We start from the raw sequence: 15,156 nt of genomic DNA, 5'->3' as shown, positions 1-15,156 counted from the left end.
AAACAAGAAAAAATGGTCAATAACAGATATTTGTTTAAAGGTTGTGTTTATTAAAAGTGAATTGCAATTTACACACAGGTTAACATACAGATTCAATGCATAAATAGGTAGCTATTCACAGTTAATCTTTGGATATCAATTGTTATTGTCTTGTTTGGGTATTATTCTTTTGATTTGGGAGCGCCCATATTTTAGCCTGTGAATGGTATCCCGGAAGAGCAGGTTTCCAAAACATTTGGACCATTTTGCCCATAGGGGGGCGCTATAATTCATGGTCAAAGTTAAACGATCACCCCGCCGCACCGATGGATACAACATTTGTAAACTTGGTATACTGGTCTTATACATACATATACATTCTGAACTGAACTTTTTGCCTCTTGGACCCATAATACCCTGGATAGATTTCTCTGTACAGTGAACATTTCAGAAATTCTTTTTATTTTGAAGGGAGCGTTAAATGAAAACACATTGCCTAAAATTAAACAAAATTATTTACACAAACATGACCTACAGACGTGTCTGATCTTCAATTTTATAATGACTGATGCACCATTAAGCGTAAAGCACCACTTCACACCAAATCAAACGTAATCTACCATTGAACCTGGTGTGTGTGTGCGTGCGTGTTAGTGTGTGTGTGTGAGTGAGAAAGAGGTGTGTCTTAATTGGTTCATGAACATCATATAACAATGCGATAAGAGTAGTGGCTGCTCGTGAGAAAATACCTTATCTATCTGGTTTGCATCTATGTGTTTTTATTATTCAGAGAAAGCAACATTAATCTTCCAAAAAGCAATAAAAAGAATGAGAAAAAGCATAAAGTCAGGGTATCTCTTGATTACAAGTGTAAAGTGTCCATCCAAGTTCCATTCAAACGCTTCATTAGTAACCTACTAACCTACTGAAGACTGGTACACACCTCCAACCCACGCCATGATCCCTCTGCCCATCCGCTGCCGTGGCAACAGCATGAGTCAGCACATGTCCGCCATATCCAGTCGCGTTCGAGACCGTCCTTCCCTTCCGGTCAGTCTTGACTCAACCTGGTCATCGTGACCTCGGGCGGACCCTTATCCGACAGCGAGGGGCTTTCCCTGACATCCCCACCGGGGTCCTGCGACAGGGTGTTACGCGGGCGACTCTGCGCCGACCTCGGCGTGGACGAGGTTGGGCGACGCCCACTGCCGCCGCACACCCTTCCCATGATGCCGCGGGACACGGCGGGCGACAGCATCAGCATGACCACGGGCTCCAGGAAGACGTTGCAGGCGCTGGTCATCATGGCGCCGCTGCGCCACCACACGTCGTCCCACGTGGCGAAGCCCACCACGTGCGAGGCGTTGTAGGGCGCGTAGCACACCACAAACACCGCCAGTGTGGTCAGCGCCACCGCCAGCACCCGCCGCTTCCCCGCCGCCGGCAGGCAGGAGCGCCACACCAGCGTAACACAGCGCAGCGTGCCGAAGCACGTGATGGCCAGCGGCAGGAGGAACAGGCACACGGCCATCTCCAGCCGCAGGGGCAGCAGCACTTCCAGCTGCGACTCGTTGAAGTGGTCGTAGCACGCCGCCGCCCCTCCCTCGCCGTCGGGCCGCGTCACGAAGAAAGCCCCGCCCTCGGCCACCAGGCCCAGCGACAGGTGGAGCAGCACCACGGCCCAGAGCGCCACGCTGATGAAGCAGGAGATGCGCGCGCGGCGGTACAGCTTGTAGGCGATGGGGAAGGCGATGCTGAGGTAGCGGCCCACCGTGACGGCCGTGAGGAACAGGCAGCTGCCGTACACCGAGGCGAACAGGAAGAAGTTGTAGATGGGGCACAGGAAGCCCGGCAGAACCCAGCCCTGGAGGAAGATCTCCAGGGCCTTGACGGGCAGCCAGGCCACCAGGGCCAGGTTGGCCAGACACAGGTTGAGGGCGTACACCACGTTGGGCGTGGCGCCCCGCTTGCGCGCCTTGCGGACGTACACGAAGAGCACCAGCAGGTTGGCGGGCAGGCCCAGGAGGAAGGTGAAGCAGTAGACGAACAGAGACATGCAGTCCTTCACGGAGACGGCTGGCGCTCCCATCGGGACACGCTGGACGTTGGCCGGAATCGGCCGGTTTAGCTGAGGAGACGCGAGGTGTAGCGACCGCACCGCGGCAAGACGACCATCGTATCCAAGTCACCCCCGGAGACCGGTGCCTCGTCTAAGCCGAGGTTGAAGATGAGAAGACGAGACAAAATCTTCTGAACCAGAGATTGGTACAAGAGGCTTTTCCCAACCACATGCTGAAACAGTCCACAAGCTTTATTCCTGAGGATCTCATTCTTCGGTTTTATCTAACCCGAATCAATCGGATCTTCAGTAAATCTCGTCCTCCGAACCTTCTCTATCCGATGTGCGAGCCAGCCCTCTTGCTTCCGCATGCGCTGTCCAGCGTGGCACTGAGCGACCAGACACATGTCCCGTACAGTTGACCGCAAAGAAGGAAGGGGCGACCCTGGTAGGGGGCGTGTGAGAGGCATAAAGTGGGCGAGGTGCAGACGACACAATGACGGCCAGGGTCAGATAAGCACTCAGACGCGGTCATGCAGAAGTGGGTGGCATTTAGCAGGCACCAGGACGCCTTGATTGCCCCCCCACCCACCACCTCCAACTCCTAGATGGAAGACCACAGACCTACAAGTAGCATCTGCTGCCTTTAGTGAAATGATTCAGAATAATTCAGCTTTTAGGGAAGCGCCCAGCCATCCCGTCCGGGCCCCGGAGCGTCTAAAGGGCCGGGCAGTAAAGCCATAAACCTGTGGGAACTGATGGGGCATGCGAGGGCGCCGATCAAACACAGATACAGCGCCGCTGTTTGGTGCATGCTGGTGGTGGCGTTTAACGCGCAAGAGGCTATGGAGAGGGTGTGTGTGCATGATGTAAGAGGAAGCTTTGTGTTGATTGCCTGTCTGTGTGTGTGTGTGTGTGTGTGTGTGTGTGTGTGTGTGTGTGTGTGTGTGTGTGTGTGTGTGTGTGTGTGTGTGCGTTTGTTGATAACCTGTGTTTGTGTGTGTTTGTTGATTACCTGTGTGTTTGTTGATAACCTGTGTGTGTGATTGTGAGAGTGGGTGAGAGAGAGAGAACCAAAGTTAGAAAGTGAAAAAGAGAGCAAAAGAATGACTTAATTGTTGCGTGACTGTGTTCAATTACAAGGTTGTTAGTACAGAGGGGTTTTGTGTGTGTGTGTGTGTGTGTGTGTGTGTGTGTGTGTGTGTGTGTGTGTGTGTGTGTGTGTGTGTGTGTGTGTGTGTGTGTGTGTGTGTGTGTGTGAGAGAGAGAGAGAGAGAGAGAGAGAAAGCTGCCTCATGGAAAAGCTCTTTAGGGGCCGAAGCACGAAGCATATCCCTGGCCGGGCTGCAAATGTAATTTGTCATCCTTCAGTAAACACAGCGACACACACATCATGTCACATACTTCTGCCAGGTTACTTACGGTCATGTGTGGAGAGCAAGGCCTTGCCTTGACCATCATGACAAAACCAGAAAATACAATATAGTATTACAGTATTAGTAATACAATAGTTGTAATACAACCTTTATACCAAATTGTGAATTTGAAAAAGTCCTGTAGCATTATAAGTCTGTAGCCGCCAAATGCATTCAAGCAGTACTATATTGAACGAAAATGTTATTTTGCATAATTACATTAATTATTACACATAATGGAGTGATGTTGTTGTCAATGATGTCAGCCCTAAAACTGCAAAACATCATGTGAATTTAGTCCACTGCACTTTACAGCTTTGGGATTGCACATTATATAATCGTCATGAAAAAGCACTCGTTAGAAGATGATGCTCGTAAAAAGGGAAGGCTGCCTCAAAACAAACCCATTTAACGACATCCCAAACGAAGGAGGTGGCAGTAAAAGAAGGCGTTGCGTCGACCGTATGAAGGTATTATTGTAGCAAAAGTCTTTAGCACCTGTAACTGCAGAATTTGAATGTGTACACTAAAGTCACAGTAAATTTGAAGTCGTATATATTTATTTTGCATGTGTACTCTAAAGTCACAACTGTGTAACAGTACATTTGTAGTCGTAAAAAAAATATAAATATTTTTTATACCATTGTAAACACAAAATAGGGTCTACGAGTACGCTAATCTGTGTTACAGGTGCACAAATCCTTTTGCTACAATTATTGCAGCGCAGTTGGTGCAAAACACATTCGCACACCCGTGTTTCATAATCTGAGAACATGCCCAAAAGGTGTGCATTCGTAAACCCAAATTTGAACAAATGCATCAGAAGTTGCACATCTGTGAACGCTATGTTAATTCAGCATTTTAATGAGCGAGCACAAAACCATTTTACAACTGCTCGAATCTGCTCCTGCAAGTCTCAGCTGTGGGGTTTTTTGCAGGTTGTTTTGCAACACCCCTAGGTGGTAAATGTGTAGCAAAAGTATTCGTATCCGTAGATGACAGAGCGTCCGTGAGCGGGACAAAATAGTCCCGCCCATAATTTCCTAATCCAATGAAAATCGCCGGCAGGGATGCATTTCTCAAATTACAGTGACGGCTGGTGGTGATTTTGGGTGGGTGGGCTAAAGAATGCATTACATTTATCAATACTTCACAGGGCTCCAGACGCCATGAGCATTTCTTTATTTGAAGCACAATTATAAATAAAAAGAAAAATAAGGTGTTTAAAGTGCTTCACTGAGCTGAAATTGAACATTTCGAACTAAACCATTAAGCAAAATAAAACTTTTTTTGTGCTTAAAGTATTACACAATTAAAATGTTGACTGGTCTTCCTTTGCGCAAAATGCGGCTGTAGACGATCACACACTCTTTGGTAGAGACGTCTGTGTCGCCGTCAATCATGAAGGACATGTAGGGCCGTTGCTACAATTCCTGGGCCCCTAGACAAGATTTACTGATGGGCCCCCCTGCGCTGAATTGTTGACGGGGGGGGGGGGGTGGAAGGAGCAAGACCGGGGAGAACAATTGTTGACGGGGGGGGGGGGGGGTTACTATGTTAGTACTATGAACTAGTGATAAAATAATAATTTAGAAAAAAATATATATACAATTTTTTTTTTTTTTTTTTGTGGGCCCCCCCTGGGCTGTGGGCCCCCTGAATCGTCATCACCTTTCACCCCTTATCGACGGCCCTGTGTAGGCCTATGTGGCGTTTCCGACGTCCGCAGATGTCTTTTGCTTTAAGGTGTCGCCCATTAGGCCTACTGCAATGAATTGTGCACATGCCATCTCATTGCTATAGGCCTACGTCGGGTTGATGTTTAATCCATTTCTCTTCATGAGAATAATTTCGGATTTAAATTGAGAATGGCAACTCCTCTTTGGCAATGTTGTATGCAACATTAAATGAGATCATTTCCGATTCCTTAGAGAACCTTATTGTTACTGCCCGTCGCTGAAATGCAGCTTGGAGAGGGGCCACTATCTCTACACACTTGTCACGTCATGTTGGGTTATTTAGACAGCTTTTTAAATGTTTCGATACGAAACGTATGACCCGCTTACAAATGCACTATTACTGGCCATATTCTGACCGCACTCCTGACAGTAAATCTGTACATCGTTTGGTTGATGTGTCCCCAATCTTTTCACTTCCAATTTTTCCTCCAAAGACATTAAAGAAAACCGATTAAAAAGTAAACTAGAACTGCAAGCAGTTATGCAGGGGTCCAAGAAATGTGCAACGCCCGCCATACTGCACTTGCGCTACTGTGCTGTGATTAGTCGAAGGACACTGTAGTACTGTAGCTACTGTGCTAGGTCAGCCTTTGGGCTAAACTAATTTAGCCCAAATGGGAAGCATATGAAGGGGGCGTGTCAGGGCACCTGTCAATCAAACGTCAATGGAAGCTTACGCTACTGCGCTTGGGCTGAATACATTTAGCCCATTCACAGGAAAAAAACTAAGATATATATATCCTGGGTTTTTCTGTCACTTTTTGGTGCTGTTGCTCCTTTAGGTTCTACCAAAATTTAAAACAATATGTTCTAAGTTTTTAATAATATTTTTTTTATTTTCACTGTAATGCCGCTTTTCCACTGCATGGTACCAGCTCGACACGACTCGACACGACTCGACTCAGCTCGCATTTTTTGCGTTTCCACCGCGGTACCATGGTATCTGGTACCTGAAGTGGCTGCTTTTTCTAGTACCTACTCGCTCTAGGTTCCAAGCGAGCTGAGCCGATGCTAAAAGGTGACGTCGGCAGACGGCCGGCGACTGATTGGCCAGAGAGTGTGACGAAGTCACGAGAGCGACATGGCAACCATGCTGGTAACAGCCATAGCAGCGCCGCAGCCAACATGTTCCACTTCTCCAACTTCTTCAACATGCCAGCTAATAATAGTAATGTGATCGATGTCCTCCATTGTTGTTATGTGGGTTCTGTCCATGTGTGGGTTGCGTATGTGTTGTTTGCGTCGCGTACACAAATACGTCACAGCCCTTTCGCGCAGCCGACCCCGCCCACGTCCAGGAGGTACTTTTTGCGGTGGAAAAGCACCCGTGCTGCTACCGTGTCGAGTCGTGTCGTGTCGAGTCGTGTCGAGTCGAGCTACATGTGCGGTGGAAAAGCGGCATAAGAGGGCTTAGCCCTGTTAGCCCATTTATACCAGCCGTCCCTGACTGGGACCCATCGCGTGCCAGCCATGGAGCTATAAAGATCGCAGCATTCTTAGCGCGGGTACGTTTCTTTCTGGAGAAGTGAAGAGGGCGTCCTACTGAACGGAGGTGGGTATCCTACATTATGTAAAATGAAATGACTTAGTTCAAGGGAATTCTCCCCAAAGTATTGCATTAACATTTCTGAATTTATGTTATGGCGACCATTAAAATACATTCAAGGACATTTGCGGCATGTTAATGAAATACTTTGAGGGGAATTCACTTGAACTAAGTCATTTCATTTAACATAATGTAGGATACCCATCTCCGTTCAGTAGGACGCCCTCTTCACTTCTCCAGAAATAAACGTATCCCGTGCTGAGTATGCTGCGATCTTTATAGCTCCATGGCTGGCACGGGGTGGGTCCCAGTGTAATTTGAGAAATGCATCCCTGCCGGCGATTTTCATTGGATTAGGAAATTATGGGCGGGACTATTTTGTCCCGCTCACGGACGCTCTGTCATCTACGGATACGAATACTTTTGCTACACATTTACCACCTAGGGGTGTTGCAAAACAACCTGCAAAAAAACCCACAGCTGAGACTTGCAGGAGCAGATTCGAGCAGTTGTCAAATGGTTTTGTGCTCGCTCATTAAAATGCTGAATTAACATAGCGTTCACAGATGTGCAACTTCTGATGCATTTGTTCAAATTTGGGTTTACGAATGCACACCTTTTGGGCATGTTCTCAGATTATGAAACACGGGTGTGCGAATGTGTTTTGCACCAACTGCGCTGCAATAATTGTAGCAAAAGGATTTGTGCACCTGTAACACAGATTAGCGTACTCGTAGACCCTATTTTGTGTTTACAATGGTATAAAACATATTTATATTTTTTTTACGACTACAAATGTACTGTTACACATTTGTGACTTTAGAGTACACATGCAAAATAAATATATACGACTTCAAATTTACTGTGACTTTAGTGTACGCATTCAAATTCTGCAGTTACAGGTGCTAAAGACTTTTGCTACAATAATACCTTCATACGACCGGAGCACGCCCACATATTTACTACTTCACCTCCCGGTGGAAGCCAAAGTTCAGGTCGTCACCGTGCACGCGTTGGACAGCCAGCGTTGATCAAACAATTCCGGCCGATAAACAACGTCATTAAATCGGTTCGATCTAATTCATCTCGATGGCAACGCGAGACAAGAGTGGCCGGGGCTGCTGCCTCGCTTGGCAATTGATAAAAACACGAATGCACACCTTTCATTCAAGCGTAAATCGAGATGACCTCGATGGAATAAAACGCACGCTACCACCAGGAGAGCTGTTGTCGATTTATTGCATTACGCTTTATTTAGTCTTCCCCCTTTTCCGTAACCCAACATTTCACATCTTAAACACATGTTTTTTTAAATAGTATATTCTTTTGTGATCTTATGTAATTTTGAATCTAAACAGGAGTTTTCTCATTGTGCATGTTCTCTTCAAAGCTTTCAAGGAATTAGGATAACTGTTTTTCTCCCTTCCTTCCTTCCTTTCCTCCCTCCCTCTCTTCCAAGGTCAATCCTTTGCTTAACCTTTAAATTCACAGTGAGTCATCACTTCTTTTCAGATCTACCAATCCTCAATTCCTCAGAGGCCGCGACAGCCAGCAATTTCCCTGTGACTCATTCCTTTCTTCCCTCATCTCTTCTTCCCTCCTTTCAACATTTAACATTGATTCCCAGCGACCAAAATAACACAAAAAACCAAAGCTGTTCCTTCAGATAACTTTTAAAAATCTCCTCACCACAACCGCCGACACAGAATCTTGTTCACGCCAGTGCCTTCAGGCCAGCTCCTTCAGGCCAGTGCCTTCAGGCCAGGGTCCTCAGACGGCTCCGGCCGCTGGAGTTGGCGAGCGGGACGACTCCGGCGATGGCCGGCTTGTCTCCGCCCACGGCGGCGCAGGTGGCGTCGGTGAGGCGGTGGCGCGTGCTGAGACTGCGTTGCTCCAGAGAGAGGGCTTCCTGCTTCCTGTTGAGGTCCTGGGTCATGCGAGCGTGATGGAGACACATCTTCTGCAGGGAGTGCCTGCAGTGAGTTAGGGAGTGAGGGGGTGAGTGACGGGGTGACAGAGAGACATTGAGACAGAGAGAAAGACCGGGACAGAGACACAGCGGTCCAGGAAGCACTGTTGGTGATCAGGGACATCGATGGGCCCCCTATCATCACTCGTAAGACGTTTGGGATCCTCCCTTGCTTCGGTTGATTTAGTTTAAGGAGGATCTACTTTAGTTCTACTTGACTTGAGGCAAGTTGGGTAGACTAGAGTCAAGTATAGTAGAGAGGAGAGTTAAACGCAGCACAGCAGAGAATCGTACAGTATAGCACAATACAGACTAGAATACAGTAAAGCAGAGTACTTTCATATTTCTGTAGGTTCACTAGGCTTTGCTATTTGGCATATTCTCTTGGCTCAGTCAAGCAGTGAGTCACTGGAACTCTTCCACTACCGCTAGTGGTAGAGGAGGCAGGGCTCTGGGCTGGGGCTGGTTCTGTGGAGTCTAATGGGGTTACCTCCCCCGGCGGAGGGAGGGGAAGGTAGAGGACAAGTCTGTGACTCACTGCGCCTCGCCTAGCTTCTGGTCCAGGGCCTTGATGGAGGCCTCCAGCTGCTGCACCTCCCTCACCAGCCCCAGCTGAACCTGGAGGAGGAGGTGGTGGTGGTGGTGGAAGGAGGAGGAGGTGGTGGTTGATGGAGGTGGAGGTGGAGCAGTAGGTGGGAGGAGGTGGAGCAGCCGGTGGATGAGAGTGAGTCGGAGGTGGAACAGTTCGAGGAGGAGGAGGACGATGAGATGAAAGAGTTGGAGGAGGAAGAGGAAGAGGAAGAGAAGGATGTGATGAATCAGAGAGAGAGAGAGTGACCATCTGTCTGGCTAACTAAACATCTAAACCCCTAGCCAGACAGATGACGACATCCACATCCGACATCGACCTGACACTCTCATCCACAGGGAGAAACGCTCGAAATAAAATCAATATCTAAATGAAACCATCAAACAAGTTAATCTACCCGATAAGGAACCAAATGGACTAAAGTGAGGCTGTCGTAGGTAGTCATGGAGAGCTGGCTGAGGTTGATGCTTGATAGTAAGCCTGGGTGAGGCCACTTCCTTAAACCCATCCACGCATAGCAGCCCCATGTCAGCTGATGAATAACATCGCCTGACATGGTTCCTGTAAAAGCTTTGGTTTATGCGGGACACGCATTGGCCTGTTCTGACATACAGGAACTATAAAGGGGATTTCACAAGAAGAAAACCGTAACAAAGACCATTTTTCCATGTTAAAAAAAAACTATTTGTACAACTTGAGATAAAAGTGCTATCCTATCCAAGTATTGTGAAACAACGGCTCCTTTATTTAAACTACATATTATCGAAGGTCTACCAGATGGTTTATCCAATGTGTCTGAATGTGCTCATTTTTTGAGATACATGTCATTTAGAAGCAGGTAGGCTCGCTAGGCTCAAGGACACAGGGGTTCGTCCCAGAATCTTTGGGACGCGAGTCAAACCCTCTGGACCAGCGACCAGCGGAGTCCCGTGTACCTGGTCCCTGCAGAGGTCCATGCCGGGTCGGCAGGTCCTGTTCTCCAGCCGGGTGTGGGCCAGCTTCAGGGAGGCGGTCTTCACCCGGAGGTCCTGGTCCAGACCCCGGATGTCCGCCTCCATCTCTGAGACCTCGTCCTCAGTCTGACCAACACAACAACACATCGGTTAGCCACTTGAATATAATCAATTACCATCGCTTTGATGGTGTGGCTTAATTACACTTGGCAGGAATGGCAATTAGCACGACTTTCCCGTTTTTTTTTTTTTTAATCCAAAACTTTACAAGGAAAACCAGTGAATGTGTCTTCTGATCACGGGTCAGGGTGTTTGCGTCGCTCACGATCTTGAGCTGCCACTCCAGCTCTTGGCGGGACTGCTCCTCGGTGTGGGTGCGTTTGCGGAGGGCGAACTCGGTGGCTCTGCGCTGCTTCTCCAACTCATTCTGCAGCTGCACAACACAGCAGGTACAAGGTGCCGTCAACACTGAGGCAGAGCATGTATTACCATAAACATAAGGCTGAAGGAGAATGACTTAAAGGGGACCTATTATGCTTTTTCGACTTTTATGACCTATAAACGTTGTTATAATGATTGATGGTCATGTTTAACCATACTAAAGTGTCAAATAATGACGTACATGCATTTCGACGTATTCCCTGCTGACAGTCTGGGGTGGCTGTGCAGAGCGCTAAACACTCGGGACAACGTTTGCGATTCACTTGTTCACATTTCCGGGAAATCATCTACGTAGACGCACTCCTGCCGCGCCCCTATATGCCTGGTCAAATCTGCCCGCAGGCGCGCTTCAAGGAAGGTAACCAATCACAACGGAGTTGGGTTGGCAGGAGGGGGGCGAGGGGGCGGAGAAGGACGAAACCGAGCGTTGACAGAGAACGCTGAAAGCGCCCAGATGAGAGGAAGAGTTTCCCGAAAATCGACACCGTTTTTTGTGTATGGTTAAACATGACTATCAATCATTGTAACAACGTTTATAGGTCATAAAAGTCGAAAAATCATAATAGGTCCCCTTTAATGTCTGTTATGCACTGCTGCCACAGCATAAGAAGCATTGTTAGAATACAAGGAGGAGGGTTTGTCGAGTCAAACTCGAGTTGTGCATTTATTTGACACGTGGACATTGGAGTTGTTGTCCAACGCACGTTGAACCTAGCTTCTACCTTGGAGCGGGTCAGGCTGGCGTTCTCCCTCATCTGCTGCGAGAGGAGCACGGCCTCCTGGGCGACGGTCACGTTATACTGGCTGAACTGCACCCACTCTTGAGGGGTCACGGTACTGCAGGAGAAGAAGACCATTAACACCCACAGGGAAACGCAGGGGATGCAGCAGCATAGAGAACAGGGCAACGCAAACAACGAAAAAAATGAAATATAATTAGGAGCCAACATTTCAATATCCGAAACATATGCAGATAATTCTATGTAAAGATGTAAAACAAAAAGAGGATGCATTCATATATCTATTGATGCTACTGTTGGGTGCTTTCCATTCTACCGTGTGCATTTGTGTCCGTCATTGTTGGGATGCTGGGTGCTTTCCATTCTACCGTGTGCATTTGTGTCCGTCATTGTTGGGATGCTGGGTGCTTTCCATTCTACCGTGTGCATTTGTGTCCGTCATTGTTGGGATGCTGGGTGCTTTCCATTCTACTGTGTGCGTGCGTGTGTGTTAGTGCACGTGTGTGTACCCTGGAGGTATGCGCAGTGGGTTGGTCTTCAGGGAGATCTGGGCCGACTCCACGGTGAGCGACAGGCAAATCCGGTCAACGTCCAGGGCGTCCATCTTGTTCTGGAGGTCCATGGTCAGCTGGTGACGGGCCTCCTGCAGAACGCTAGCACAGGCAGCCGGGAAACAGTCAGTACGGTAACAGTCAACATATAGCAACAGTCAGTACAGTAGCCATGGTCAGTAGCGAAATACCAATTAACATAGTGACACTGAAGCCATTGAACTAACAGTCAGCTTAGAAATAGCCAGGTAACGCTAAAAGCCAGCCAACAGCCGGTAAATTCAACTAACACTGCATTTACCTTTACACTAGGCCCAGTAACAATCAGTAAAGTCGCAGTCAGCCAAGAAACAGTTCATCAGAAAATTAACGGTCAAACCAATAACAGCCAGCCAAGAAAAGGTCAATCACGTAACATCCCGCACAGTAACAGTCAACACAGCATCAGCCAAGAGAAAGAGAAACACGGGAAAGCACAGGCAGTAACAGCAAGTTAAACGACAAGCATGGCAACATGCAGTCAGCAGGCGGCACAGCGGCAGTCATCGAGGGAGGGTTCCCGGTAGACAGCTGGCCGTACCACAGCTGCTCAAAGGTGCGGCCGATGTGCTGCTGGAGCTCCTGCTGGACCCTCTCGATCAGCCTCACTTCCTGCTTTAGCTCCTCCTCCACGGGGTCGCCGACCAGCTCCAGGCCCCGCCTCCCCTGCCTCAGGGTCAGACACTCCTGGGTGACCTGCAGCGGGACCGCCGTGGCCCCCAGCGCCTGCTCCAGCTCCTCCTTCGCCTGACACACACACACACACACACACACACACACACACACACACACACACACACACACACACACACCAGGGTTAAAGGGACCTTATTTTACCAGCACCAGTTGTGATGCAATTTCAAATTCAATTAATTTAGAAAACTTAAATAGGTGACCACACAATAAGTGGAAGAGCCCACCCACATTGTGTGGCGGATACTAGATCCCCCCAACCTTCCGGTTGGTACAGTCCACTGTGTAGCGGGCTAATCTCCCACTTTCCCACTAACGGGGCCCCTTTACAGCACCACACCCCATTGACACGAGCAGAGCTCGCGGCGGTGGCGGCGGCATCGAGGAGAGGGTTACCAGCGTCAGAGCCTCCATCTCCGTGTCCACCTCCACCGCGCTGGACTCCAGGGAGTCTTTGCAGCGCGACACGTCCCAGAGCCGCTCCCCCAGCCGGCGGCAGGTGTCGCTCTCATCCCACCACGTCTGGAACGGAGCGAGGAAACAACCACACCTACGTGACTAGAAGAATTCACTCAAAGGGGTGACATTATGCCACCAGGTGCGAGTGCGATTAGCCGTTACAAGCCGTTTTCAAACGGCTTGTAACGGCTAATCGCACTCGCACTCGCACCATAATGTCACCCATTTAATCCCAAGACTTTTGTTTTGTATTTGGGTACGATGGTGTTTGACTCCCCCAAAAGGGTGTTGGTGACCTCCTGTAGTCATCCTTAGGTCAAGACACTTGCTTGACCCCCTACCTTAATGACTGCTATCTGAATTCAGTAGCTGTAAGTTGTTTTGGATACAAGCGCGATGCGCCTGCTAACTAAATGACCAAATAAGAGGCTAAAAAGTAGCCTCCAATTTTGTCCTTTAGCAGACGCTTAACCTCTACCTTAAGGACTGGTATCTGAATTCAGTCCCTGTAAGTTGTTTTGGATAAAAGAATAGAAACTAAAAGTGGCCCACACATCATTTATTATGTCAAAGCCTACCTTGATGGTGGTCTCATTGCGCAGGCCCCGCCCCTCCTGGCGGATCACGTGCGAGACGTCCCTCTCGTGCTCGGCGGTGGCGGACAGCTGGCGGTTGTTGTTCTGCCAGTCGGCCACGCTGTGGTGGAGGCACGGCTTGGCCTCGATCGTCGACATCCTGACGGCCTGGTGCGCTGTGGCTAAAATCAATTAACCATTCAATGGAATATCGCGGCGCGACATATTAAATGGTTCACAACGGGGTATTTGTTCAATTAGAAGTAGGCAAACAATATTAGATAAGCTGTAACATCAGATTCTACATCAATTTATATACTATATATGTACAACTTTTCAGGTATACTTGAAAGGATGCCACGTCATCTAGTTTAGGATGGCAAACACACCACTCCAACTCATTTAAATGTTCTTGATAACATGATACATTTTAAATTAGTAATGTACACGATGTCAGGAGACATAACTTCTGCATCCCAGTAAGGACTAGTACGCCACTGACGTCATCCATCGTACAGTCGTACCACGTGACACATGAGTAACAGTTATGAATAAATCTTGTCTAGAAAAGGCAGATCTTTTTACAACGTCAAAAATATCAAAGATATATTTTTACAACGTAGCTGAACGACAGGAAGATAAATCGGGCGATTTATCTTCCTGTCTTTCAGCTACGTTGTAAAGATATCGTCGTCTACCTGATTAGATTTGAAAAGGTTATCAGCGCTGGAATGTCGAGGGTTAACCGTGTTGCTAGGCCATCACGGTTAACCTAACTATTGACTAGTTATAGTGACAGTGAACACTTAGTTTACCGTACTTTATTTCCGTTTACATTACTGAGGCTGGCGGACAATTTAACTTTTTTAATATAATACAACCAGTCAAGCACAAGAAAGCCTAACCAAAACATTGGATAAAGATGGCAATTCGTTGAATGGAAAGAGGACCTTGTGTTATAATATTGCACGTTTATTTTAGTAAGTTTTACATACCCGGTGTTGAATACTGGTCAAGGTGTCCGGCGGAGGAGATTCCGGAAGATTCTGCTCCTATGTAGCCCACCAATCAGGCCGTCGCTAGGCGACGAGCAACTACCTGCTAAATAATTAAGATACCATGGCAACGCTTAACAAACTGACTGACTATTAATCCATCACTGCTTTTATTTTGTAACTCACTTTATTTGGTTAATCAATCCAAGACCTACAGATGAAAAAAAAGTTTGAAGATAAATAATATACACAAAAGGATAATGTACAAAATTGTAATGGATCACAACCTTTATATATTTTTTATATCAAATGAATTTAAATATAGCCAAAACATGTGTAACATGTCAAGTATAGATCACAATAACATGCCAAAATTCAAGCAAAATAATGGCATTTCCATTTTTTTTTATTGAT

General features: G+C 47.6%; 2 protein-coding genes across 2 annotated transcripts; both read right to left on the bottom strand.

The window, feature by feature from the left end:
* Positions 1-38: 38 nt before the first annotated feature.
* Positions 39-3,910, bottom strand: si:dkey-211g8.9 (free fatty acid receptor 3). Its single transcript, XM_060043199.1, has one exon. It carries the CDS (start codon positions 2,066-2,068, stop codon positions 1,031-1,033), a length of 1,038 nt encoding a protein of 345 aa, XP_059899182.1. The 5' UTR covers positions 2,069-3,910; the 3' UTR covers positions 39-1,030.
* Positions 3,911-7,963: 4,053 nt separating this feature from the next.
* tekt2 (tektin 2 (testicular)) lies at positions 7,964-15,135 on the bottom strand. Its single transcript, XM_060043545.1, has 10 exons — positions 14,743-15,135; positions 13,751-13,929; positions 13,110-13,235; positions 12,562-12,767; positions 11,940-12,083; positions 11,413-11,527; positions 10,575-10,682; positions 10,232-10,375; positions 9,246-9,325; positions 7,964-8,711 (listed from the first exon to the last, which is right to left on the bottom strand). Exons 2-10 carry the CDS (start codon positions 13,904-13,906, stop codon positions 8,495-8,497), a joined length of 1,296 nt encoding a protein of 431 aa, XP_059899528.1. The 5' UTR covers positions 13,907-13,929; positions 14,743-15,135; the 3' UTR covers positions 7,964-8,494.
* Positions 15,136-15,156: the final 21 nt, after the last annotated feature.

The sequence above is a fragment of the Gadus macrocephalus genome, chromosome 22 (assembly GCF_031168955.1).
Source record: "Gadus macrocephalus chromosome 22, ASM3116895v1".
Classification (NCBI taxonomy): domain Eukaryota; kingdom Metazoa; phylum Chordata; class Actinopteri; order Gadiformes; family Gadidae; genus Gadus; species Gadus macrocephalus.
The sequence above is the reverse complement of the archived record's forward strand: the minus strand, read 5'-3'. Positions and strand labels throughout refer to the sequence as shown.

What these genes read in the sequence shown, in the direction of transcription:
- si:dkey-211g8.9 (XM_060043199.1), bottom strand. Translation starts at nt 2,068, where the DNA reads ATGGGAGCGCCAGCCGTCTCCGTGAAGGACTGCATGTCTCTGTTCGTC.
- tekt2 (XM_060043545.1), bottom strand. Translation starts at nt 13,906, where the DNA reads ATGTCGACGATCGAGGCCAAGCCGTGCCTCCACCACAGCGTGGCCGAC. An exon ending in TGGACCTCTGCAGGGACCAG is followed by an intron (nt 9,326 to 10,231) that starts GTACACGGGACT and finishes CTCCTCCTCCAG; the next exon opens with GTTCAGCTGGGGCTGGTGAG. An exon ending in CAGAAGCTAGGCGAGGCGCA is followed by an intron (nt 8,712 to 9,245) that starts GTGAGTCACAGA and finishes AACTCACTGCAG; the next exon opens with GCACTCCCTGCAGAAGATGT.